Source organism: Panthera onca, chromosome B4 (genome assembly GCF_046562875.1).
Source record: "Panthera onca isolate mPanOnc1 chromosome B4, mPanOnc1 haplotype 2, whole genome shotgun sequence".
Lineage (NCBI taxonomy): Eukaryota > Metazoa > Chordata > Mammalia > Carnivora > Felidae > Panthera > Panthera onca.
The window spans coordinates 21,475,956-21,502,728 of record NC_138345.1 but is presented as its reverse complement, the minus strand read 5'-3'; the positions used below and the strand labels follow the sequence as shown (position 1 = coordinate 21,502,728).

General features: G+C 41.9%; 1 protein-coding gene across 2 annotated transcripts in view; it reads left to right on the top strand.

Moving 5' to 3' along the window:
- The window catches only part of CB4H10orf67 (chromosome B4 C10orf67 homolog), a 161,576-nt gene that overhangs the window by 52,780 nt on the left and 82,023 nt on the right, over positions 1–26,773 (top strand). For both annotated transcript variants that reach the window (XM_060659160.3, XM_060659159.3), the window contains exons 5-8: positions 5,361–5,513; positions 11,897–12,029; positions 13,081–13,139; positions 21,379–21,444. In XM_060659160.3, the coding sequence (XP_060515143.1) occupies positions 5,361–5,513; positions 11,897–12,029; positions 13,081–13,139; positions 21,379–21,444 (411 nt within the window). The remainder of the gene's footprint in view (positions 1–5,360; positions 5,514–11,896; positions 12,030–13,080; positions 13,140–21,378; positions 21,445–26,773) is intronic.

Genomic DNA, 26,773 nt, shown 5'->3' with positions numbered 1-26,773 from the left:
TCGATACGGCTGGTCAAGAGGCTTTGCCCATGAGACCAAATGACATCATCAAATTATTCTAATAATACAAAGCCAACAGTTAATGCCAAGGATTTGAATATTAGGTCCTTCTCACTTTCAAAGGCTGAAGGAAAAATTAAAATACAAATATTAACTCTTCTTGCAAGACCAAAGGAATGAATGGACACCCACAATAAAATTTTCTTGCCATCGTGAATTAAAAGTCCAAAGACGTGCTTCTGCCGTCCCTGTCCCATCACCTGCTTCGGAGCCAAGCTCTTGGTGGCACGGTGTGGTGTGGTCAGGAAATGGGTTACCTGAAGGGAGGGTTGAACAAACACATCAATGCATCAGGCATCATGGGACCCAGCTTTCTCACTGCCAGAGGGCTATGCGATGGAAAGGAGACAGGTTGTATGACACCACGGTGTTGGGTTGGAATTGACGGTGTTGGTGTGAATTTAGGGTCTTTAGATGTAGATATTAGATTAATTGGGATTCTCCAGAAACAACAGAACCAGTGTGCATAGAAAGAAAGCGAAGAAGCGAGAGGTTGATTTTAAGGAACTGGTGCACATGACTGTGGGGGCTGGAAAGCCTGAAATCTTCAAGGTGGGGTAGCAGGCCAGAGATTCGGGGAAGGGTTGGTGTTACAGTTCAGGTCCCAAAACCGTCTACTGACAGGATTCCCTCTTCCTCTGGGACCTCAGTCTTTCTCCAAAGACCCGAAGACCTTCAACTGATTGGACGAGGCCCACCCACATTCTGGAGGGTAATCTGCTTTTCTCAGTCTGTCGATGTTAATGTTAATCTCACCTAAAAAACACTTTCACAGCAACATCTAGACTGGTGTTTGACCAGATCTCTGGGTACTAGGAAGAAAGCAAAACCCAAAACAAAAAATAAAATGCCCCAATTCCCGCCTAATCTTACCCATCAAGGTTCCTGTCCTCCCCACCTGTGGTCTCCCTTGGATGTGGCATTCTGTGCTGGGGGAGATGGCTTGAAACTGGCTTTCTTTTCTATCTTTCTTTCCTCTGTCCAGTGTTGTTGCTGTTATTTAAGAGTTAAAAAAAAAAAAAAAAGCAGTGGAACTTTCCCGAGAGTTTTTCTCAAAGGAGAGAAACACGAGACGGGAGACCAGATCGGAGGGGTGGTGAAGAAAAATAAAAGCGCCTTCCGCTTGTCTCCTCATGAGCCCAGCTCATTCCATAAATGTTGGTCGAACATCAGAAACATTCCTGGAGATGAAGAGAAATGAATCCAATGTGTTTGGGCCTTACAATTATTTTATGAAATGTCAAAAGTGAAACTTTTTGTTCTTGCAAGGAACTGCGTGACCCTCCCTGCCCTGAAGTCCAGAGGGACCGAGCCCTTCCTAGAGGCAGGCTCCCTGCTGAGTTTGCACAGCATCTCCGCCCAGTTCCTGGGGGCAGATTTTAAATGAGCGTCCAGGGGTGGTTTGTGTCATGTTAGAGAGGAGACTACCTGGCCAGCTTTTCAGAAGCATCTTTATTTTGGTGTTTTTTATAAGTAAAATAGGGGCGCCTGGGTGCTCAGTCTCTTAAACATCGGAGTTGTGCTCAGGTCATGATCTCACGGTTGGTGGGTTCAAGCCCCAAGTCGGCCTCTGTGCTGACAGCTTAGAGTCTAGAGCCTGCTTCAGATTCTGTGTCTCCCTCTCTCACTGCCCCTCCCTTGCTTGCTCTCTGTCTCTCAAAAATAAATAAAAACATTAGAAAAAAAGTAAAAAAAAAAAAGTAAGAGAAACCCAGGGGCATCTGGGTGGCTTGGTTGGGCGTCTGACTTCTGCTCAGGTCATATTCTCATGGTCTGTGAGTTCGAGCCCCACATTGGGGTCTGTGCTGACAGCTCAGAGCCTGGAGCCTGCTTTAGATTCTGTCTCCCTCTCTCTCTGTCCCTCTCCCGCTCGCACTCTGTCTCTCTCTCCCTCAAAAATAAACATTAAAAAAAAATTTTTTTAGATACAAGTAAAATAAATCCAACATATACTGAACATAAAAAAAGCAGTGAGAAAATAAACAAATAATAAATGAAGTGACCCAAGAAGCACGTTGGTTGACAAGATACAGGAAGAACACAGCAGTGGAGAGCAGGTGGGCAAGTGGGGTGCTAAGGCTTCCCAGAAGAGTGGCATCAGGGTTTGAATGACAAAACAGATAGAACGATATGAAATTCTAAGATGTAATACTTACAGGGAGCTGATCGTGTTGTGGACACTGTTCAAAATGGTTTACGCGCATTAACTTATTTAATTCTCGTGGCAGTTTAGGTATTGTTATTAACCCCATTTTACAGATGATAAAACTGAGGCACAAGGCACAGGCACAAAGCTACTAAGTGACAGAGCTGGTCTGCCAACACAGGCTATCCTGTCCTCCACAATCAGCCTTGTTCTTTAAAGTCACTCAATTTAAAAAGCTGGTATTATTAGGGCACCTGGTGGCTTAGCTGATTGGGCGTCTGGCTTTGGTTCAGGTCATGATCTCACAGTTTGTGAGTTCGAGGCCCGTATTGGGCTCTCTGCTGTTAGCTCAGAGCCTGCTTTGGGTTCTCTTTCTCTCTCTGCCCCTCCCCGCTCTCAAAAATAAATAAAAAATAAAACATTTGTTTACAAAGCTGGTATTGTCATTTTGATTGTTCTGTCTTCCCTCTTTTCCATTGTGCTGTATTATGCATATGCTGATTTTTACGTTAGCACTGTGTAGGTCATGTTAATGTTCTGTTCCTAGCTTGACTCTTAATTCTATCATGATATATTATTCTCCTCAGGTGACTGGCGTTCATTATATATTATAGGACAATTTTAGTTTGTAAATCTAACTCTGAAATATAATATTAAGTGTAGTGGCAGATATGATTAGGTTTTCCTGTATTTCCTGTTTGTGCATGTGCTCAAATATATTAGCAGTGAACAAATGACAAAAATAAAATAATTCTGTAATTCTCAAAAGGGTCCCATATGAACAATAGGATTTTACACATCAGGGTTGAAAATGAGATTTTTTTTTTTTAATGTTTATTCATCTGAGAGAGAGAGAGAGAAAGACAAACGGAGCTCAAGCAGGGGTGGGCAGAGAGAGAGACAGAATCTGAAGCAGGCTCCAGGCTCTGAGCTGTCAGCACAGAGCCCAACACGGGGCTTGAACCCACAAACTGTGATATCCTGACTTGAGCCGAAATAGACGCTCAACTGACTGAGCCACCCAGGCGTCCAGAAAATGAGATTTTTATATGCTAGAAATAAGAAACAGCATTCCTGGGGCTCCTGGGTGGCTCAGTCAGTTGAGCGTCCTACTTTGGCTCGGGTCATGATCTCGCGGTCCGTGAGTTCGAGCCCCGCGTCGGGCTCTGTGCTGACAGCTCGGAGCCTGGAGCCTGCTTCGGATTCTGTGTCTCCCTCTCTCTCTGCCCCTCCCCTGCTCATGCTCTGTCTCTCTCTCTCTGTCAAAAATAAATAAACATTAAAAAAAAAATTAGAAAAAAAAAGAAACAGCATTCCTTTTTTAAACATTTCCTCCCAGTTTGGTTTTGCGATACAGTTCTTACTGACTGTAAACAGAGGCCAGTCCCAACAGACTGTGGAGAAATGGCGCTTCTATTCAAATGCAAACAGTAAAGCTGATCAATAACACTGATGAAGAAATTGATCAGTGGAGGTCCTAAAACTATTTTGAGTTCTCAGTAAAAGGGCGTATAATTAGAATCGAGGACTTTCAAAACACAAAGCATAAACAGCTAATATCATGTGAAGAAAATTCACTTTGAATGGCTATCAAAACATGCTGATTAAGGGGCCCCCAGCTGGTTCAGTCGGTAGAGGCATGTGACACTTGATCTCGGGGTTGTGAGTTCAAGCCCCATGTTGGTTGTAGAGGCTACTTTTTCAGAAAAAGAAGTAAAACAGGCTGATCAATACAAAAATAAACCACGATGTTCCTATATTGTCACAGTAAGACTTACAAAATAACAATATATAATCTTTCAGGGAGTATAGTAAGACAAACATCCTCATTCTCAAGGTGGAGTGTAAACTGAACAATCTTTTTGAAAAGAAATTTATAAAAGGAGTCAAGGCCATCAATACCTTCATATGCTTTGGCCAGGAATTCTACTTCTAAGGGTCTCTGTCAAGAAAAAAAATAATTAGAAATGCAGACAGTGATATATATATAAAGATTTGGTATCATGGAAAACTTAAAATATATATAGTATGGTGAGTGTGTAAATTATGGCATTTCTGTGGAACAGAATGTTATGGAACCATCAGTAACTACACTCATGTACAAGGTTAATGGTGTGGGAGATGCTCACGATATGAAGTCAAATGAATTAAAATAGGGGCAACACCATTTATGACGCATTGTATCAACTCATAGACAAATTCACTTCAAACCAATTCAAGAGTATGTTTTTCATTTGCTTTCTTTTTGATTAGGGTTATCAAAAAACAGCGTATGGGGCGCCTGAGTGGCTCAGGCGCTCGGTTGAGCGTCTGACTTCAGCTGGGGTCATAGTCTACAGTTCGAGCCCCACCTCAGGCTCTGTGCTGACCGCTTGGAGCCTGGAGCCTGCTTGGGATCCTCTGTCTCCCTCTCTCTCTCTCTTTCAAAATAAATAAATAAACTTAAAAAAAAAAAAAAACACAAAAAAACCCCAGCTTATTCAATTTTTTTAAGAAAAGCAAAAACATGCCTGCTTTTTCATGCAGAGAGAAGTAAATGATATGCTAGAATTACATAATTTTATAATGCACATGGACCCTGAAGATGACTTTCTCATACCTAATGGTTCATCTTCCACAGCTACCCACGGGGGAAAAAAAAAAATTCAGTCGTAACGCGTCTTCCTCTGCTCTGGTCTCAGTTTCCTGATTTTTCAAATGGAGCCTCGTCTGTCTAGATGCATGGTCTGCAAACCTCCTCTGTGGGCGAAAGAAAAGGAATGGTATTTCTCTCCACATCCACACCAAAGCACTGGGGGAATTAGTGACACCATTGAAGTTTACGGCTCCTTTTTACATGTTCAAATGTGCGCTACTTTCTTTCTAGGGGAAGATTGAAGTAGGACGTTCACACCACGATGTGAATTGACAATTAAAGTTTAGTGTTATTACTTGCGTGGCCAGTGCAGTTAGAATACCACATTATGCTTTGTGTTTCATAGGATAACGATGTGCTGTATTCTGTGGCACTTGAGCGTATCATTCGATATAAATATAGTTACTTACTGAAAATTGTGTGCAAGTTATAAAAAGAACTTACAAGATAGTAGCTTAAATAAAACATGAAATAGTTTTCGCTTGGTGTCTGATTTACTAATGCCGCTTTTCTCCCTAGCAATTCTTTGAGGTGGAGGAAGAGACTTTTGTGAAAGAATCAGCTACTCTCAAAATGAGTAATTTGTTAAAAAGACTGAAGGAGAGAGAAGAAACGATTAAGGAGTTACGAGAAGAGCTATGCCAATATGAAGAGTCTAGATTTCAAAAACTTGTAAGTGACAAAACAATGAATAATTAATTTTAATACAGGTAAATAAGGCTATAGCTTTCCAAAAGTTTGGGTTAAGAATAAAGGAAATACAGGTGGTATATCTTGGGCATCTCTCCACAACATCAGCCAGTCCAAACTTTTCTGCTCAATGGCATATTCCAGAAAACCCATAATAGTTATAAATAGGAGCAATATAATTGTATTCAATTTTTATTCATAATGGAAATAAAATAACCTATCTCCCACTGCAAAAATTTTCCTCCCCTCGAAGAGCACGTAAATAGATTTTTGTTTTAATTTTGAAGACCCCGGCCCTGTTTTGCTGTTCTGACAGTTTGAAAGACACGAAGCGATCTCCCTGAGTCAGAGGCTTCCAGCAAGGCCCTTGGAACAAGAGAACTTCTGAGGAAAAATCTTGGGGAGGGTTTTCCCCCAGTTCTCGTCGCAAAGGGAGTCCGAGGCTGGTTTACTACTTAAACAGAGGACTGGTGGGAACAGATATGGAAAGAGAGAGAACAGAGAGGCTAAACTCCTGTCAAGGAGGAGAATTGGAAAGTGTGGACATTGAGGGCGAGTTCATTGTCACCTCACTGTGAGCCAGTGGCCGTGGCCCCACGGCAGTTCAGAGCCATACAGGGGTTTTCATTAATGGATTCTAAGAACAAGAAGCTGATTGTTTGAGTAGGAGAGGCTCGCAGAGAGGCCGGAGGAATAACAATCTTTTTGAATATCAACTGGCAGGCACCGCATGCCTCATCAGCGGTATCTTATCTTGTAGCTAAGTTTACAGCGGAGGAAGCAGAGACAGGGTGGCTAAGTTACTTCCCCCAGGCATATGGCTAGTAAACCAGTGAAGATAGCATGTGAACCAAGGTCCAACTGAATCCAAAGCCCACAAAAGGAAGTGGGGCTCTGGGCTCCACAGTAATATGTCAAGGTTGTAATTTTCAAAATTAACTAATTAGTATGTACATATAAAATAGACTATTATCATAATATGTTATTATAATGTACTAGTATATTAATACTTATGGATACATCCACCTGTAAATATCGACACACGCATATACAGGCACAGAAAAAGCCTGAGAAGTTAGGTACCAAAATGTGAACACTGGGGGGGAAACACTTGCTCGTTGCTGGGCCCTTTAAGTGCAGTCTATAATTTACCTAAATCCCGCATTGGTGTTCTTATTTAAAACGCCAAGTTTAGAAGAGATAAGGAATTGAACTTACATGATTCTAAAGGATTTCGTTTATTAACTGGTGAAGGCGTGTTTGCTTTGTATAATCCATTAGGATTCTTTATGTTCTAAAAAAAACTGAGTATCTTCTAAGCAATGTAATTGTGGAGTGTGATTAGCATAGATCTAATAAAAACGAATACTAATTCTTTTTACATCTTCTGATGGCTTTGGAGGAGGCATATCCGGTTCCTGCACTTACATTAACCTTTTCCTGGGTCTAAATCTCGTCTTTTTAATTAATTTTTAATTAATTAATTAACTTTTAATGTTTATTTTTGAGAGAGCGAGAGAGACAGAGACAGAGCGCGAACAGGGGAAGGGCAGAGAGAGAGAAAGAGAGAGAGAGAGAATCCAAGCAGTCTCCAGGCTCCGAGCTGTCAGCACAGAGCCCGATGCGGGGCTCGAACTCACAACCTGTGAGATCATGACCTGAGCCGAAGTCGGACGCTGAACCAACTGAGCCACCCAGGTGCCCCTAGTCTTACTTTTCGGAGATAATAACTTAAGAGAAAAGACTAAACAAACCGTAATAGTATCGGCTTTTAATCTTGCCTTGGTCAAAGTTATCCAGCATAGATTGGCAAGGTGATTTTGGTCCATTCATTTCCCGTTTGTGAGGTGCAAAGCAATATCCACTTAGCTAAAAGAGAGTTACGAGAAGGATACCTGTTGTGCTGACTGTGAATTGCTTTGAGCTCTTTGAAAAAAGGTGAGTGTATACATTCCAGTTATCATTATGAGGAAATGCACTAGCCCTTATGACTGTCTGGTTTACATTTGGAGAAATGCACTGAACAGAACTCAGGACTTGGTGAAACCTTCCCAATTTGGTAATTGAGCTCCTTACACTAAGACATGAGGTGTATCTTGTAATGTTTACACTCGTAAGTGTTCTCTACCTGTTAATTGGTCTCTCTGATGCCCTGGGGAAAGAAGGAAGATAAGAATAAGTGGTAGTGGCTTTGTGGGGACCAGGGAAATGGAAGGGTCCACCCTGCTCTTGTACAAGCAGGTGTTCCCTGGCTCAAGATGGCATCCGGAGGCCCCGGGTTATTCCACTGTAATTTGTCCCCAGGGAGACCACCTCACAATTTCTGTAAACACCCTAAGATCTGAGGAAGGTGAGATAGTCCTGATTAACTAGGTGTGTACGTTTCTCTCAGCTCCTTCCGACTCCAACAAAACGCGTGACCCTGGTCTCCCACCTTGACTGAGGGCCACGTAGGGCAGTCAGTAATATGGTGTACATTTCAGAAACAAGGATGTGAGTGCCACAAAACAGATCGTGATTTGTATAAAATAAACCTATGGAGAATACCCCCACCTTTTTTTTTTTTTTTTAATCCTCTAAGAATAAGATTTCCTAAAACTCCCTGCTGCTTCCAGAAGAGGTCTTTTTTCATTTGTAATTTCATCTTGTGCAACTGCTCCCTCTGGTGGCACCAAGAAGCTTACGTCCCGGAGCCTCTGAAATCTGATTTGGAAAAATGAGTTTGGAGAACCAGTTGGGAAATTTCAAAGTAGCAATGGAGATCACTTGTTTTAAAAAAAAAAAAAAAAAAAAAAAAAAAAAAAAAAACTTGAAATAAGCAAGCCGAATAAGCAGTATCTTTCCCTACTGCTGGTTTATTCCCACTGGCAGCCAAATCACATAAATAGCTTTGTAGTTAATACATATTCCGATTATCTCTCCAGAACTGTTTTTGAGGAAAATCTGATAAGAATGCGATCGCAGAGGGGAAAGTTTAATAAACAGCCGCCCTAAATCATACTTGTAACCAAATGGAAACCAGGCAAGAAAACTCTTCGACTTCCAGAAGCCTCCTCTCTCCGATCGGAACTTCCTGGGTGTCGAATATTCCTCAGAGCAACTTCATGCAAGGGCTGAGCCTCGTTTCCAGGTTTGGGCGCCGTGACTCAACTGCGTCCTGCTGCAGTTGCCACGTGGTCACGCTGTAGGCTGACAAATCCCCGTGAGGACGGCCGAAGGAGGCCAGCGTGTACCTGGACGCGTGTGTGTGCCTGCAAACACGCGTGTGTGCTGCGGTCGCTTTAATTAGTTGTCGTTTTGAGAAGGCTTCATTTTTTTCTCACCTTAGCACGGATGAGCTGTGCCACCATCGCCCTCGCACCGCCCACAAGCGCACAGGACTGCTTGCTGCTGACGGCGCTGAAACAGAGCTGTCATTCAAGAGCCACAGCTCTGCAGGGCTGCACTGCCCCAGTGCGCCACTTTCCTGGTTGTCACTCACTGGGAGAGCACCTGCTCTTCTCCATGACTGTCATGCAGCACGGGCACGCATCAGCACAGCACAACACGCCCCAGCAGCAAATTGAGATGTCCAAGTATTATACGCGGAGCCTGCAGAATTGAGACACGAATACGGCAGAAGGAAGACTGCTGAGAGGCACATGCAGGGCTCTGAACAGAACTCCTCAGACTTTATTGTGCGTAGGGATCACCCGCAGCTCCTGTTAAGATCCAGATTCTGACAGTAGGTCTGGGCTGGGTCCTGAGAGTCTGTTTCCCATACGCTGCTGGGCGATGCTGAGGTTCCCGGTCTGTGGACCAGACGTGGAGTAGCAAGGCTCTGTGGTGTGCCAGCCCTCAGACATGATTCTTGCAAGATCTGTTTAGGATTCTGAAACCTGGGAACAGTGATCCCATTCCGCACATCTTGTGAGTGTTCACCAGAGAAAAATAGTGCATGAGCCATGGCCTGAAGTCATAATTTTCACATGATAGAAAAACTTGACATCGGTGAGTTCCGTTATCAGTTTAAAATTCCAGAGTGATCATGGATCGCACACTATCTCTCCTCAGCTATAATGCAGCTGTAAATAGCGACACCTAGTTAACCACCTTTTAATGATCTCCATCCTTTTCAACCTTGGTTTATTAAATGCAGTTTATTTTAAAGAAGTCTTGTGGTTTAAATAAGCCAGAGCTAGTGGTGTGGGCAGATGGTAGAAGGAACCCCACCACAAAATCTGCCACTCAGAGTGTAACAGATGACCGTAGCAGCCCAGAACTATCCCTTTGTTCATTTTGCTAATGAGTGTCCTCATTGCTGTGGGAGTCTGAATAGTTAATTACGTGTAGTTCCTGCAGCTGACAGATGGTGGGGACAGAGCTACAGATTAACCTCACAAGAAGGAGGGGCTGTAGATGGACACGAAGGGGAAAACCAGTTGAATGTGTTTTCCTTGCTTCCTGCTTTTATGTGAGAATTTTAGAAAACACATCTAAGTATTAGCCGCCACCCCTTATAAATACTTTGTGTGATTAGTTCAAATAGTTCTTGTATAGTTTATGCTAATGGGTGCTCATGTAATCCACTGTGGGTATTCTTATCCTGCCAGTTAAGAAACCTTTGCTTAACCCTTTGAAGACAAATATTGTTTGTTTGTTTGTTTGTTTGTTTGTTTGTTTGTTTAAAAAGCCCTTTTAGTCTATAAGTACATTCTGTGATGGCTTCAAGTTGAACGTGTGGGACTAGAAATTAATTTATTAAGGAAACAGTGTTGTTTGTTAACTATTAGATTTGTTAGCTTTCCTTAGTTAAAGAGTGAGTTGGGCTCAAATGATTTAAATAAAATGGTGATTCAAAATCATAAAGATCTGTATTGGGTTTAGTGCAAAATTTAACATTGTGTTAAAAATTAACTCTCACAGAACTAACTTCCTTAGTAGGTGGCTTGTTATTTCTTAAGGGTTTATTAAATGCACTGCAAAAATTGCAGCCACTTATTTGTCTTTTGAGCCATTACGGCCACAGAGAAAAGCATTTTAATAATTGACTTTCAGGTATCTGTGAAGTTAAAGAAAAATACAATTCCAAAAGGAAAGCAGTATACTGGGAGTATACTGTTTTTGAGGAAAGGTTTTATTTTGGAGTATTAGCAATCACGGCATGCCTGCAGAAAGAACAGGTTATCATTCATCTGAAGATGAAAGTTCAAAAGTATTTCTGTCCTCTAGATGAATTTTGAAGGGAGGCAGATAGAACCTTCTATCTCTTGTAGCATAATAATATAACGACTTTTAAGCATCCTCCTTAAGATCTTGAGATTGCAGAGTCATTTAATATTTTCCCACCATGAAATATAAAGTTCTCCACCAGCTTCCCCAATCCATTACATCTTAATTTTTTAAAAAAATGCGTGGCAGTAAAATCTAGACAGCCATAAGCGAGCATATTCAGATGTGTTTCAATAGCTTTGAAGCGGACAAGAAGAAGAAGAAGAAAGGAAGAGTAGCTTCCCAATAAGCTTCTATTGCGTAAGAAAAAGCCTCTCCCATAACGGACAAGGCGAGATTTAAACAAAAGACGCACATAATAAAAATGTAAATGAGTTTGCTTTACTAAAACTATAACTTTAAAGTCTTTTGTTGTAAGTTATCCTGAAACCTTCTTACAAGGTAATCACTGTTTGCATAGAGATTTAAACCGAAGTCTTCAATAGCATTCAACGCCTGCACAGCCCCAGTGTGACAGGCATGCAAAGCCATGTTAATGTTCAGAATGTGAATTGCCTCTGGGTGGTTCCTCCACGAGGCAGAAAACCAACTGTGTGGATATCCGTGTGCCTGATGGACTCCATGCGGCTCCCGGCCTGAAAACGTCACCACTTTGACATGTGATGTGCTCCTCATGACACTGGCGACGCTGACACCGGGAAATGCCACAAAGGCAACAAGCCCCCCTCCTTCGCCGTGCACTTTGCTACCCCCTGGCGCTGCCCGTCCCGGTCTCCCCAGTCTGCCTAGTTACAGGCGGACAGCACTTCAGACACACACAGAGGGAAGGGTGTGGGTGGGGGGGCCCCAGCTGCCTCCCCGGACACAGCCTCCGTAATGAATTGACCTGAATGATGAGGGCACACAAACAGTATGATATGCATTATTCCTGTCAATAAAATGTCCCCATGGGCTGTGGTCTTTGTACGGAATGTACCACAGCCTTTCTTCCAACGCGCTCTATTTAATCTCCTTCCTTTTTACTATTCATATTATAAGTGTGTAATAGAATTCAGAAAATTATATGATAGCTCTTCTGTATCTGTATTGTGTCGTGTTGCATATTTAAATCCTCGGCTCTGTGCTTAGAAGTACGGGATTCCCCATCTTTTCAGGACGCTTTTGCCAGAGAGACAGCTCTAGAAAGAGAGGATTTGGAGTACAAACTGGAAAACGAGAGGCTGCTTCAAATCGTTTCAGAGCTCGAAGAAGCAATCCGACTCAATCTAAGGGAAAATGCAGTATTAGGTAACATTTTACAGTCATCTTGGAGAAAAACCTATGCATCGGGCACTTCCTAAAATCCATAGCTCTATTTGTCCTTACCAAATGTACATTTGCTTGATCTGTACATTGTACATTTACAAGATCTGTTTGATTTTCACGGAAGATGGCATTCCTTGCTTGGGAAAGAGGATTTTTTTTTTTTTTTTTTTTTTGCTTAGAAATATTATAAACAGAAACTTTTGCTGATTTCTGTCCCATATGATTGATTGATTATCTGAAAGTTATGACATTTAAATACTTAACACGCAGATTGGGGTATGCTTTGCGGAGACACAGAGTTAGCCCTTTCGGAAAAAATATGCTACTACTTACTATGGAATTATCTGCAATTTTGGATACAGATTTAAAGCACAAATTTCCCTGTGTATGCTTTATACACCCCCCCTTTTTTTCTCCAAACCATAAACGTTGGCAAAAGTTGCATTTAAATCACCAAAGTTGAAGTGTTTTGAAGTATTTTGTCACTTACTGTTATCTTCGTATTTATGTTAATTGTATAGTGTTCCCCTAACCTGCAGTTATGAAAAGCAACGAATAAGCAATAAAAAAAAAACCTTACAGCAAAACGTTGATAAAACCAGAGATACTACGATATCCCTTGAATATAAATTATGCCTTGCCAGTGCAGTTTCATTTTCCTTCTAATGTGGTGTAATAACGCTTTTTCAGGTTCTGGTGGTTCTTACTGTGTCCCAAAGTACCACCTGCTAAAGCACTTTGTATTGGCTGTGACTAACAGCAAAAACGTCCCTTGCTAGTATTGATGAAAAGCTTTCAGCCCTCGGCCACACTTGGATCTTGAACTTAGTTCTTAATCCCTATCTGACCAGCCGTCTGAACAGCAGGAAGAAGGCTGTGAATGTCAAGGGCAGTTGTGAAGGTCACAGTCCTGCTAGGACTCGAGTCCACCACGCCTGCCAGCCGCGTACAGCCTGTCCCGGAGCAGGGAGTTTGAATACAGGGCCATAAGTTTGTAATTTCATGCTTGGCCTCTCTCTCCTTTTGTTTACAGAAGATGAAATTATAACTCTGAAAGAGATGGCAGCAAAGGATCATAGAACTATTCAAAAGGTACTGTAACTTTTTATATCGACGAATGACTCCTTTATGCTGAAATATCAACACTATCGGTGGCTTAACACTGCATCCCGCTTGTCCCGAGGTACAGAGAAAAATCGATTTCTGTGTTTCATCTCTCCCGTTATTTAGGGAGGGTCTCTAATCAATAAGGATTCCATCTTGAAAATGAATTAATGTGCAGAGGCTTTTTTCTTTGGGATAGCTGAGGGTTTACCTCGTTGACTGTAAGGAAAGAAAAGTTACAGGACAAGGAGATCCCAAGATGCGCCTGGGGAAAACTTGTCGTTATTATTAACAACGAACAATCTTATTTGCAGCCCAGATGTGGCCGCGTGTTCATTTTGCGGTGTGGATGCACTGGGCTTATGTTGTGCAGGAAATCTGTATTTAGAACAGGGAATTCTTTTGGTATCGCCAAGGTCAAGATCTCCTAGAGCATCCAATGCAGCAGGACCTCAGCGGTTCTGCGCCCTCGCACAGGTCAGGCGCCCCTGCTTTGGGGTTTCTTCGCTCTCTGTACCATAGCCATCGACACATTTTCAGTGATGGTGAGTCCTCCCTGCCATGCTGTAAGCCCCACGAGGGCAGAAGCAGTATTTTTTCCATCTCTGGTACATTGCCAATGCTGAGCACAGAGCCTGGCAGCCTTACAGATGCTCTTTCAGTGATCCGTAGGATGAGAATGTGTTTAGAGGTGAAATTCACAGGCGAAAATGTGTATTTACGTCCCTGAATTGTTCCGAATAAACACAAATGCTTCCTGCTAGCTGAATCGAGGGTCAGTTAAAAATGAAAATTAATTTAAAAAAATGAAAATTAATTAAAACTGGATAACATTAAACATTCAGTTCCTCAGTTGCACTACCTTTATTTCTAGAGCCCAGGAAACGGCCACCTGTGCTTAAGTTTAGGTCCAAATTTCAACTTGATTTTACAGTTCAGAGTATTCTTGGGTTTTAGGTAAACGACTTTTAAGAATTATTTTTTTATCTTAATTTAATTTTTTTAAGTTTATCTATTAAACTTGAGAATGAGAAAGCATGAGTGGGGGAGGGGCAGAGAGAGAGAGAGAGAGCGCGAGAGAATGAGAGAGAGAGAGAGAGAGAGAGAGAGAGGAGAGAGTCCCAAGCAGGTTCCACACAGTCAGCACAGAGCCCGATGCAGGGCTCGAACTCACAAACTGTGAGATCATGGCCTGAGCTGAAGTTAGGCACTCAATGGACTGAACTACCCAGGAGCCCCTAAGAACTACTTTTGATTTGATTTGATTTGATTTGATTTGATTTGATTTAAGTGTTTATTTTTGAGAGAGAGAGAGAGAGAGGCAGAGAGAGAGAGGGAGACAGAGGATCCGAAGCAGGCTCCGTGCCAACAGCAGACAGCCCTATGAGGGGCTCAAACTCACAAACCGTGAGATCATGACCTGAGCTGAAGTTGCACACTTAATCAGCAGAGCCACCCAGGCGCCCCCTGAGCACCATGTTTTAAAGAATTGGTTAACCTGAAGGCTCAGAGTCGGGAGACGTTTTCTCTGATAACTGAACCCATCACGAGTTTTCAGGGCGAATTCTTTTTCTGGCACTGCAGCTTACTTGCAGTGGTGACCGTTCAAGTCCCATCCACACAGAGAAAACAACAGAGTTTGCGGACAGACAAGTTTCACCTTCTTGGCATCAATGTCTATGGTTGAAAATGAAGCCCCAGCCTTCTCGTGTCACGTCACCTACAAGGAACCGTCACAGTTTATTTAAATGTTTCTGAAACTGCTCAATCCGTACGGCCACCGGGAGAAATGAATTGTGTAGGCTTACTATCCTCTGGGAGGAGCACGAGAAATTAAGGCCAGAAAAATCTGAGCGTCAGGCCACTGATTAGAAAAAACATGCCCTTCAAATGACAGGTTATACCCTCTGTGAGCTTAAATATTCCCCTTAAATCCTTCCTCAGCTTCCTTAAATCTTCACTGTCCCAAGGTAGCCCTCTGTGGCTATTTGAACACATGAGTCACGCCTAGTGCAACTGAGGGACTCAATTCTTACTTGTATCTCATTTTAATTTAAAAAATTTTAAAACCGATACTTGCTTCGGTATATTGGAAAACCTTTATGTATATTTTAAGTAACTTGGTGTGTGAGTCTACTTTTTCTTCTGTGGATTTTATGCAGTCTAAATACAGATCAGACATTCCCAATGAGATTTTAGCCCCCAAATGGACACACAGGATTTCAAAGACTTCGTGTAAGTGAAATATCTCAGCACTGATTTTTAATATTAATTATTACACATTGAGATGATAATTTTTCAGACAGATATTTGGATAAATAAAATTTATTATTAAAAGTAATTTCACCTGTTTCTCTCACCTTTTCTCACAAGGCTACCATAAAATTTAAAATTATATATGTATTTACACCGTATTTTAATTCACAGCTCTCTTCTACACAAATATAGCAGATCCCTAGTCTGTTTGATTTTTTTTTTTAACTTTTTAAAACAGTTTTATTTATTTATTTTTGAGAGAGAGCAGAAGCAGGGGAGAGCCAGAGAGAGAGAATCCCAAGTAGGCTCTGCATTGTCAGCACAGAGCTTGAGGTGAGGCTCGATCCCACGAACTGTGAGATCACGACCTGAGCCAACATCAAGAGTGGGATGCTTAACCGACTGAGCCACCCAGGCACCCCTGTTTGATCATTTTTTAAATCCTGTATCTTTCTTTGACATGTACTCGATCGCCACGAAAACATTGAATATAGGCACAATGTGGTATCGAGCAGAAAGAATCTCGCACTGTAGGTTCCTTTTCCATTTCTGCCACTATGGTCCCTTGGGCCAGTGCCTTATCTTTCCTCCTGTCTCTCATAGCTGACTGTGTGGATAGAATGAGAGAGTGTACATCAACGTGCTTTGTCAACTGGAAAGCGTACCAGGAGTTGTTGAACAAGTGAGAACTGATATTTACTGGTTTGGTTTCCAATATCCTCCACGTAATCAATTAATGTAGTAATGTTTATTAGATGCCTTTTAGTGCCAGGCACTGTGCTACTGCTGAGATACAAAAATCACACACACACACACACACACACACACACACACACACCTCCCTGCTGTGGAGCAGATTAAGTCTAGAGCAGGAGACAAAAACCCCTGGGCTGTGTGATAATGTAATGTAATGTAATGTAATGTAATATAATATAATATAATATAATATAATATAATATATAAACAATGAAATAATGAGATAATTAAATAATTAATATAATATAATATAATATAAATAATGAAATAATGAATATAACATAACATAACATAACATAACATAACATAACATAAGTATGTACACAGAGAAGAGAAGTCTAGCTTTACCCAGAAGGGTCTAGAAAGGCTTCTCAAAGAGTTCCACACCTGTCTCACACTCTTTCACTCGAGCTGATCTTTCCAGGTAGGTAGGAGGGTGTGGGAGCTGGATACAGAGCGTGAATGCATAAAGTGTGAGATATCCCTGTGGACTTGTTTGTGATTTGGTATGGCTAACGAACGAGGTAGGAATCTGGTGAGCCATGTGGTGAGAATTTGTGTTGGGGCAGGAAGAGGGGGAAATCTGGGGAATGACAGGCAGAAGGAGAAGCAGTTCAGAAGCCTCTGGATAAGACACGTTTTCTTTTGTAGCCCTGGATGCAATTAGAAACAAGTTGAAAAAGGCCTGTCTCCGGGGAGGCTGACCTCTTGCCATCTCTCAGGGCTTAAAGCACTGTCTGTGATGGCATTCAGTAACTTTTATGTTTCAATTCCAATAATCTAATAACAGCTGCATCAAATCTATCCTCCAGCTGTGGCCATAACATGAATGTCCTTCTGGGAAGGAGTCGGACCAGAAGTCAGACATCACAGCCCAGGGTGTGATCAGCCTCGGGACGCGGGGCAGCACAGACGGCCGTGGGGCACGTGGGGGAGCCCAGCATGGATTGTAAGGGATCCGGGAAGGTTGGAGGAAGGACACTGAGTCGACTCCCCGAAGAGAGGCTCTAGTAAGCCAGGAAAGGGATATGGGAAGTGGGAAGGGTGAAAAACATGCAGAAGGGGAGTAAATTCAGGCGATCTGCGATAGCAGAAAGGGTACGTGAGAGCAAGCGGCAGCAAGGAGCAGGGCACATGGCAGGGGATTATTATTCACGCCAAGGGGTTTGAATTCCCTTCTGAGTGCACTGGGGAGCCTTGGACATTGGGGAAGGATTGGATTCATTGGATTTCTTTGTTTCAGAAAGGAAATGGGTGGGAAGGGGGGAAATAGAGAGCTAGAGAGACCAGTTAAGAGGTTCCTTGGATAAACCAGGGAAACTACGATCTGAAACAGGAAGAGGACAGTGACCCTGGTAATATTAATGAGAGTCATTTGGCGCAACTGAAGGAGTTGAGAAGCCGGGTGAATGCCGAAATGGCTACGGTGGGCAAGGGGAACTCTCTAGAAGTTCGACTGTGGGTGGCCAAGAAGCGGTAGGGGAGTAGTTGGACGGGGACATGGGCTGAGGAAGGAATTTTTTTTTAAAGAAGAAACTAGAGTAGTTTTAAATGATGTCAATGGAAAGAAGAAGGAGAGAGTGGACAAATGGCAGAAGTCCTCACTGATAAAGAGTGCTCTCAAGAGGACAGGAAGGGTTGGGGTTAACGGCCTTGACGTTTGTGGTAATTGGCCCCCGTTGGAAACTTGGCGACCCTCCTTTTCAGGCCGAGGTATGGTGATTTAATACAACATCTTTTCCTTTCCTTCCACCTCATTCCTTTACTTGCCCTAAAACCTGCCGTCCAGCCCTCCACCTCATCAACTACACCGCTGAGTCACCTCTGGAGCCTCCTGTCTAGCCAGTCCCCATGTTCTCCAGCCCTGCTCCGGTGGCAGTGGGCCAATCCTTGCCTGTGGTGGCATTGCTAGACTCTGGGGTTTTAACCCAGGATAGCCACGCCCTCCATCTGCCTATCATTTCACTTGAATCTAATTAGCACCCCTTCTTACTACCCCCCACAGGTCTTCCAATCTCCACTACTTTTCTCAATTCCCTTATTCCATCCCCCCCATGCTACCTCCTAATTCACAGACAACATGACATGCTCTTGGATTTTTTTCCCTTCTGCACTCTCTTACTCTGTCACCTTTACTCTTTTTCAACAGAAGAAGGACATTCTTTGCCCTGACTCATCCTTCCATCTATTCCCCGACTCATCTCTACGTCCCTCCTCTTCTGGAACTTCCTGCATCAGCCCCTTTCTCTCTAATGCCTTTAAAACTTTCCCTCTAGCCTACCGAGTGAAACCATCATCTTGGTGGTATCTATTGACCCTAATCGTCTCAAGTCATTGCCATTTACTGTACTTCAAATATTATTTCAAAGAAATCTGTATTTACCACCCCTTTCTCATTACCCCAATGCTACTTTTTCCTGTGGGTAAGGTCACAGTGAGATGCACATTGCTTTCAGTCCTTTTGAGGTGTTCTCCTTCCTGAATTTTCTTCTGTATATGACAGGATTGCCACCCCCCCCACCCCCCCCCACCCCCCCCCCCATGTCATAGATGCGTTCTGCAGCAATACTTGCTTCTAATTCTTCACACACTTCTTCACTCCTTCCTAAGCAAGATCTGTCAGTGGCTTCTCCTCCTCCATTTTCCACTTGAACGCTATTCTTGGGATTTGTATTTATCCTTGGTCTTCTTCGTTTTCTCTCTAGCTGACCTCAGACTTTCCCATAACTGTTTACCAGTGACTTTCAAACTGCCTTTCCTACTTCATGATTTCCCTGAATAGCACGTCCATAGTTTTCACTCTATTCTCATCCTTAATTTCAACATTACATGCATTTTGATAGTTTCTGTCCACTCCCTAGGGTAATTAGAAGCTCCCTCTGGGGCCCCAAATACCTGGGACTATTTGCCCCCTTAAGGTCAGGAAGCATCTCGTTTATCTTTATATTCTTAGTCACCAGCACTAAAAATTATTGGCTGAAAAAATGCTCTACACATTTGTCGAACCCAGTGTCAGAACTTGAACTCATTACCCCTTGAGTCTAGACTCTCTGTGTTCCCCAATTTAAATGAATGATACTGCCATGGATCCAAAAGAACAGATGGCAAATCTAGGGCCATTCTCTACGCTCTCCTTTATACTTTATATCCAATTCGTGGCTCAATCTGTACATCTTTCTTCCAAAATTTATCTCAAGTCCCCTTTCTCTGTCACAACATTGCTCCAGACGTGGTTGAGTCTCTCATCATTCCCATAGATTCGAACTTCACTTTCCTGTCTCCGCCCTCACTCATCCCTTTTCAAATCCAGCGTTCGCACTCCTCCATAGTTTTCTCATACTCTAGTTGTATATGCTAAAACCTTCAATGGCTTCCCATTGCCTACGGTATAAAATCAGGCCACGCAAAAATACACTGAGGGATTTTTATATGCCGGGAACAGCCTAGAACACCTTCACATTTGCTGTCTCAAATTCTCTCTGGAAGAACTCTTTGAGGTGGGGTTTATTCTCTTAATTTCCAGACAAGAAAACTAAGACTCGAAGCGTAGATTTAGTTTACCCGTACAGCTTGTAAGGAGAGAGCTTAGATTTGAGCAGTCTCCTGTTCGTCTCACTGCACCACCCTGCCTTCCACCCCTAATGATGGCATCAAGTGCCTCTCATGCCGTCACCTGACTCTCCTCCTTTCTTTTCCTGCCACTTCTTTCTCTCTGCACCCTGGGCCCCACGACGTTAAGCTTTTCCCAACTCCTCCGTGACTCCACGCTCCTCTCCAGTTGCTGTTTCGTCTGCCTTTTTCTCTGCCTTTTTCCTTCTCCAGCTTGTTGCGCTTTTTCGTATCCTTCGCAACTGTTGCCAAATGGTGCTTCTCCTGTTATATCTTATTATAATTATGGTTGCTGGGATGTGTGGATTTTTATGCTTTTTGACCATCTGAAATTTTGATTTGTTAACATATTTTCTTATGTATTCTAGTCAATTTTTTCCACATTGCTCTCCTGCCATAGTGTTGATGCTCCAGAGGAAGGGATCTGTTCTACTTCCTCTCTGTACCTCTATAGATGAACAAGATGCCTGGTATCTAAAAGGTGTTCCTTTTAGATAATATATACATATACATATACATATACATATACATATACATATACATATACATATACATATTAGATACAATAATACATGTGTATTAAATTAATGAACATATGAATTTTTTTTTTAATGAACATATGAATTGATTGAATTGAATGGATGTCAAAACCAAGGTTTGAATTTTATCAGCGTATCTAACACACACAAATGCAAACAATCATTTAAGATACCGAAGCAAGTCATAGGAGTACAGTGGCCCTGCATTGTGTACTTTTTGATGGCTATTTTCTTTTTTTTTTTAAGTGTTTATTTATTTTAAGAGAGAGACAGTGAGCAAGCGGGAGCAGGGGAGGGGCAGAGAGAGAGGGAGAGAGAGAATCCCAAGCAGGTCCAGGCTCTGAGCTGTCAGCACGGAGCCCGACGCAGGGCTCGAACCCACAGACTGTGAGATCATGATGTGAACCAGCATCAAGAGTCTGACACCTGCCCGACTGAGCGCCCCTTGATGGCTGTTTTCATTAGGCATGAATGTACTTTGATGTGCATATAAATATAACACAAAAATCTATAAAGAGAAAAGCAACATTGTTCTTTTTGAGAGACTATACTTGCTTTATTATATATTGATGTCACATTTAAAAACATTTTTTTTGATGTTTGTTTATTTTTTGAGAGAGAGAGTGAGACAGAGTGTGAGTGGGGGAGGGCCAGAGAGAGGGAGACACAGAATCAGAAGCAGGCTCCAGGCTCCGAGCTGTCAGCACAGAGCCCGATGCGGGGCTCGAACTCATGGACCACGAGATCATGACCTGAGCTAAAGTCGGATGCCCAACCGACTGAGCCACCCATATTGATGTCATATTTTGTCGGGATAAGGTAAGGAAGATTGTAAATAAACTGGCATTTTCTGTGCATATTTTGCTTGCTTTTATAGTCAAAATATAGTAATTACATAATAATATATTATTATTGCAGGTAATCTACAGACATTTAAAATTTCAAAATCCTATTAGGATCCCCTTTTCTCATATTTAAAAGCAAAATACATTTTGCTCAGTTCTACTGAGGAGGAATTTTAGGTGTTCTGTTCTTCTCCTTAATGACAATGTAATATTCTTTTTCAGCTAATTGATGGTAGAGACAGATTGCTATGTGAGCTTGATTATGAAAAATCAGTAGTTCAAGAAATGGTAAGGTGATTTACATTATTTCCTAATAAATTTGAAATCAGGAATTTCATTTAATCATGAAAGTTTCCTTTGTAACCATTTACTGTAAACGATTATTTCACCTTCGTGCATAATCTGAATGCACGCAGAAGTATAAACTTTTTTACTGAAGTTTTATAGTAGTGTTTTTTATAAAACTGAAGTTTTATAGTAGTGAAGTTTTTACACAGTGTTATAGTGTATCAGCTATCGTGACCTGACAAATCTATACATTAAGCTATGCACACTACAATAAATGGACTCACCACACAACGTCATTACGATATTATTGACTATATTCCCCACGCTGTATTTTTCAACCCCGTGACTTCTTTATTTTATAACGGGAAGTTTGTACCTCTTAATCCCCTTCCCCCGTCTCTAGCAACATTTTCGAATGATCGTCTTAAGAAAACAGTTTGATTCGTACGCGAATAAATGCGATACGCTGTCATGTTGAAATAGCGTCACCGTTTAGAGCACTGCACAAAATTTTTGAGGATTTTTTATGGAGATTTGAAAAAAAAAAAAACGCAAATGTGAGAGCCCAATATTTTGAAGGATTTGCTACTTTTCGTTACAAATTGCCATAACTGACCACAATAAAGAGCCCAGCTAGATATTTTGGCATTCTGTGTTAGTCTCGTAAGAAAACACTGCCTTTTTATGTTCTTTTAAGAGAACTTTCCAGACGGCTGCTCTTTTATTTTATCTGTTGACTACCCACCCCCTAGGCCCCCGCCACCTCACCCCTCCCCACCCCCGCCAGCTTATGGTGTTGTAATTCGGCTTTCAACTGGTCACCACTGGTATGTCTTTGTTACAGTAAACTGACTGTGTTTATTATAATCAAAAATAAAACACAGCTTGACTTGCGTTCTAAATGTGCTTGAAAAGAATATGATACTGTTTAGAGGAGAAAAGGTTGTTCATAGGAAGTCAACACCACTTCAGATATTGAAACATTCCCCTTTTTACAGCTCGTCACACTTAGTGCCAAGTCATGACTGTTTCCCTAACTCTGTTTTGTTGCTCTCAGCACCATGTGTTTTGGGTTCCTTGTCATAGAAATTAATGCCAAACAATGCTCCGGGGCTACAATAAAGCCTTCTATGAAACCAACTTGGGAATGCAGGCGAGGACAAAATGATGGTTAGCTCTTCACAGAAACCGTGGGCTAACAAATACGTTTTGAACCCTCTGCTTTTCGATACCTGGCCTATAAAAATCGTCTCCGTTATTTGAGGTTACTTGGTTGATTCCCTCTCTCCCCTCCCCCTCTCCTGTCATTCCTCCAAAAGTCTAGGAGTTGCTTCTGAAAACAAACTAAATGTGCACATTGTCACGAAAAGCGACAGTGTTTCTATAGAATGGGGGCCAAATGTTACATCGTCAGTCTGTTTGTGGCATCAGAAATCAGACTTGATCGTAAAAAAGTGAGTTTGGGCCAATACTATGAACAGAACCCATAGGTTTCCTTTGTCTCTTTATTTAAGGCTTAAGCAGTTAACTGGTGCTCTTACGGTGCCCGCAGAGGAGCCAATCACGTCTTATTTTGTTGTTGAGAAGTTTTTTGAGCACCGGGCTTCTTGCCAAGCAGCAAGATCTTGCATCACAAACCCGGCCGGGCACAAGAGCCCCTGGAAGGCTCAGAACTAGCTTGGGGGTTCGTGTTTTCAGTAGAGGGAGTCTGCTCAAGGTTCTTCTGATGTCCAAGGTTTCCATGGTGTACTGTTGGGCCCAGCAAGGTCACTGGCGCCCCCTCCCTCCCACCAGAGCATTCCGTTACTAACTCCGAGGGAGGTTGGCTTTGTGGCTGGTGGGCTTCCTTTGTTTCTTGCCAAGGGACTTTTTTCCAGAAATGAAGATTTCTGGATTGATGATCGCACCTAGATGGGGAAGTGGGAGAAGGTGGAGTTGATGCTGAGTCGTTTTGTAGAAATTAAAAAACTTTCTCACTGAAGGGTTTTTGTTCCATGCTTGTCTATTACTGTCCTCCAACGCAGTTTATTTTCTGGCCTCTTAAGAGACTAGTTTAAAAAGTCAAAGAGTTGGGGCGCCTGGGTGGCTCAGTCGGTTGAGCCTCTGACTTCGGCTCAGGTCATGATCTCGCGGTCCGTGAGTTCGAGCCCCGCGTTGGGCTCTGTGCCGACAGCTCAGAGCCTGGAGCCTGCTTCGGATTCTGTGTCTCCCTCTCTCTGACCCTCCCCCGTTCGTGCTCTGTCTCTCTCTGTCTCAAAAATAAATAAACGTTAAAAAAAAAAGTCAAAGAGCTACAAGTAAAAAGGCACCTTCAGTAAGGGTATGTAAGCAATGAGATATGGGGCAATGGTGTCCTTAGATTGGCTTGAGGGGAAGCATATGAAATAATTTGGTATCTTCCTGTGATTCCTACACTTAGTGGCTTTCACTTATCTTTTTTTTTAATTGAGCTATAACTGCCACCTAACATTGTATTCATTTTTCGTGTACAACAAAATGATTTGATATATATGTGTATATTGTAAAATGATCACCACTGTAAGTCTAGTGAATACCCATCACCAAACCTAATTACAAAACTTTTTGCTTGTGATAAAAACTTTTAAGATCGGCTCTCTTAGCAGTTTCCGGATATACAATACAGTATTGCTAAGTATAGTCACCATGTTGTATATTATATTCCCAGGACATTTGTTAAAACTAGGAGTTTGTATATTTTGATCACCTTGACCCATTTCGCCCACCGCCCTTCACCCCCCCACCCCCACCTCTGGCAACCACCAATCTGTTTCTCTAAGTTCAGTTTTTAGCCTCCACCTATAAGGTGTTTCTCTTCCTGTGACTTATTTCACGTGCTGTAATGCCCTCAAGGTCCATCCATGATGTTGCAAATGCAGGGTCTCCTTTTTTATGGCTGAATAGTATTCCGTTATACATATATGCCACGTTCTCTTTACCCATTCATCTGTAATGGACTCTTAGGTTGTTTCCACTTGTTGGCTATTGTGAATATGAACGTGGGTTGTAGATAGCTTTTTGAGATAAGTGATGTTGCTTCCTTCAGATAAATACTCAGAAGTAGATTTGCTGGGTCACATGGTAATTCTATTTTTAATTTTTTTGAGGACACTCCATAGGGTTTTCCAGAGCGACTGCACCAATATACATCCCCACCCGCAGGGCACACGTGTTCCCTTTTCCCCACTTTTTTGCCAACACTTGCTATCTCTAGTGATAGCCATTTTATCAGGTATAAGGTGATATCTCATTGTGTTTTGATATGCATTTTCCTGATGATTGAGGATGTTGACCACCTTCAGAGGTACCTCTTGGCTATTTGAATATCTTCTTTGGAAAATGTACGTCTGCCCATTTTTAATTGGGTTATTTAGGTTTGTTGGGTTCTTTTGTTTGTTTTGTTTTGTTTTGTTGCTATGGAGTTGTATGAGATCTTTAAATATTTTGAGTATTAATTCCTTATCAGATATATGATCTCCAAATATTTTCTACCATTCCATAAGTTGCCTTTTTAGTTTGTTGATTGTTTTGCTGTGCTGAAGTTTTTAATGTGGTGTAATCTCACTTGTTTGTTTTTTATTCTGATATTTGTGCGTTAAGCGTCATATCCAAAAAAAATCATTGCCAAGACCTATGTCAAGAAGCTTTTCCCTTGTGTTTTCTTTGAGGAGTGTTATGGCTTCAGGCCTTACATTTAAGTCTATAATTTGTTTTGAGTTAATTTTTGTGAGTAGTGTAAGATAGGGGTCTAGTTTCATTCTTTGACATGTGAATGTCTGATTTTCCCAGAACCATTTATTGAAAAGACTGTCTTTTCTTTTTCTCTTTTCTTTTCTTTTTTCTTCTCTCTTTAGAGACAGAGAGCGAGCGAGAGAGAGAGAGCATGTGCAAATAGGGGAGAGGGGCAGAGGGCTGGGGTGGGGGGAAGAATCTTAAGCAGACTCCACCCTCAGCCCAGAATCTGATGTGGGGCTCAATCTCAGGAAATTGGGACCATTACCTGAGCCAAAATCAAGAGTTGGATGCTCAACTGACTGAGCCACCCAGGCACCCCTATATTTTCTTTATTGAGCATTCTTGGCTCCTTTGTCAAATATTAGTTGATTATTTATTCGTGGGTTTGTTTTGGACTCTCGATTCCATTTCATTTGGTCTGTCTGTTTTTATGCTGGTACCATACTGTTTTGATTACTATAGCTTTGTGATATAGTTTGAAATCACCAAGTGTGATGCCTCCAGATTTATTTTTCTTTCTCAGGATTGCTTTGGCTTTGGGGGGTCTTTTGTGGTTCCATATAAGTTTTAGGATGATTTTTTTCTACCTCTGGAAAAAGCACAGTCTGTGAAAAGTGGAATCTTAATAGGGGATTGCATTGGCTTTGAGTAGCATAGACCTTTTAGCAATATTAATTCTTCCAGTCCATGAACACGAGATATCTTTTCATTTACTTGTATCTTCTTCAATTTCTTTCATCAGTGTCTTTAGTCTTCAGTGTACAGATCTTTCACCTCCTTGGTTTAATTTATTCTTAAATGTTTTCATTCTTTTAATTCTATAGTACATGGGATCATTTTCTTTAAGATAATTTGCTGTTAGCGTATAGAAAACGCTACTGATTTTTGTATGTAGGTTTTGTATCCTGCACTTTCATATATCTTGAAGCTAACAACAACAAAAAAGGAGAGTTCTCATCAGGAAAGTACTAGAACTGAACTCTTAATTTCAGTTAATTTTCCATCAGCTTCATTCCAGTGTACCTGGCTCCTAGGGACAATCCAGACTTAAGATGGAAAGGAGTTATAAAGGCTGCTCTGGCTCCTCATTCTGGGGGCACAGCCCTGAGTTATTGCTACAGTTGGACTTGATCCTGTGACTGGGTTCCCTGTTGTCTGAGTTCCCTCTGAGTCATGGTTTGGGTGCGTCTGGTCCTATTCCAGGGAATGTGGCAGTGTTTGGCCATTCAATGAGGAAACCAGTATTTTGGTGACTCAGACATTTACTGTAATGAAACATAGGATTGAATTTCTGTGCCTCGGCCTGTATATTTGATAAAGTTTAGGACTTCTCTTTGGTACCATCGCTGTTCTGAAGCCGGTGTCCCACAGGTAGAATCCACGGTTTGCCAACAATTGCTGCCCTAGGGCTGAGCACCATTCTGGAATCTGGGCCATGCTTTCAGTGATCTGTGTGAAACTGTATTTACATTGTAGCTCTGGAGAATAGTGGCTCTTCTAACAATTTTTTTTAAAGTTTATTTCTGAGAGAGAAACAGAGCATGAGCTGGGGAGGGGCAGAGAGAGAGAGAGGGAG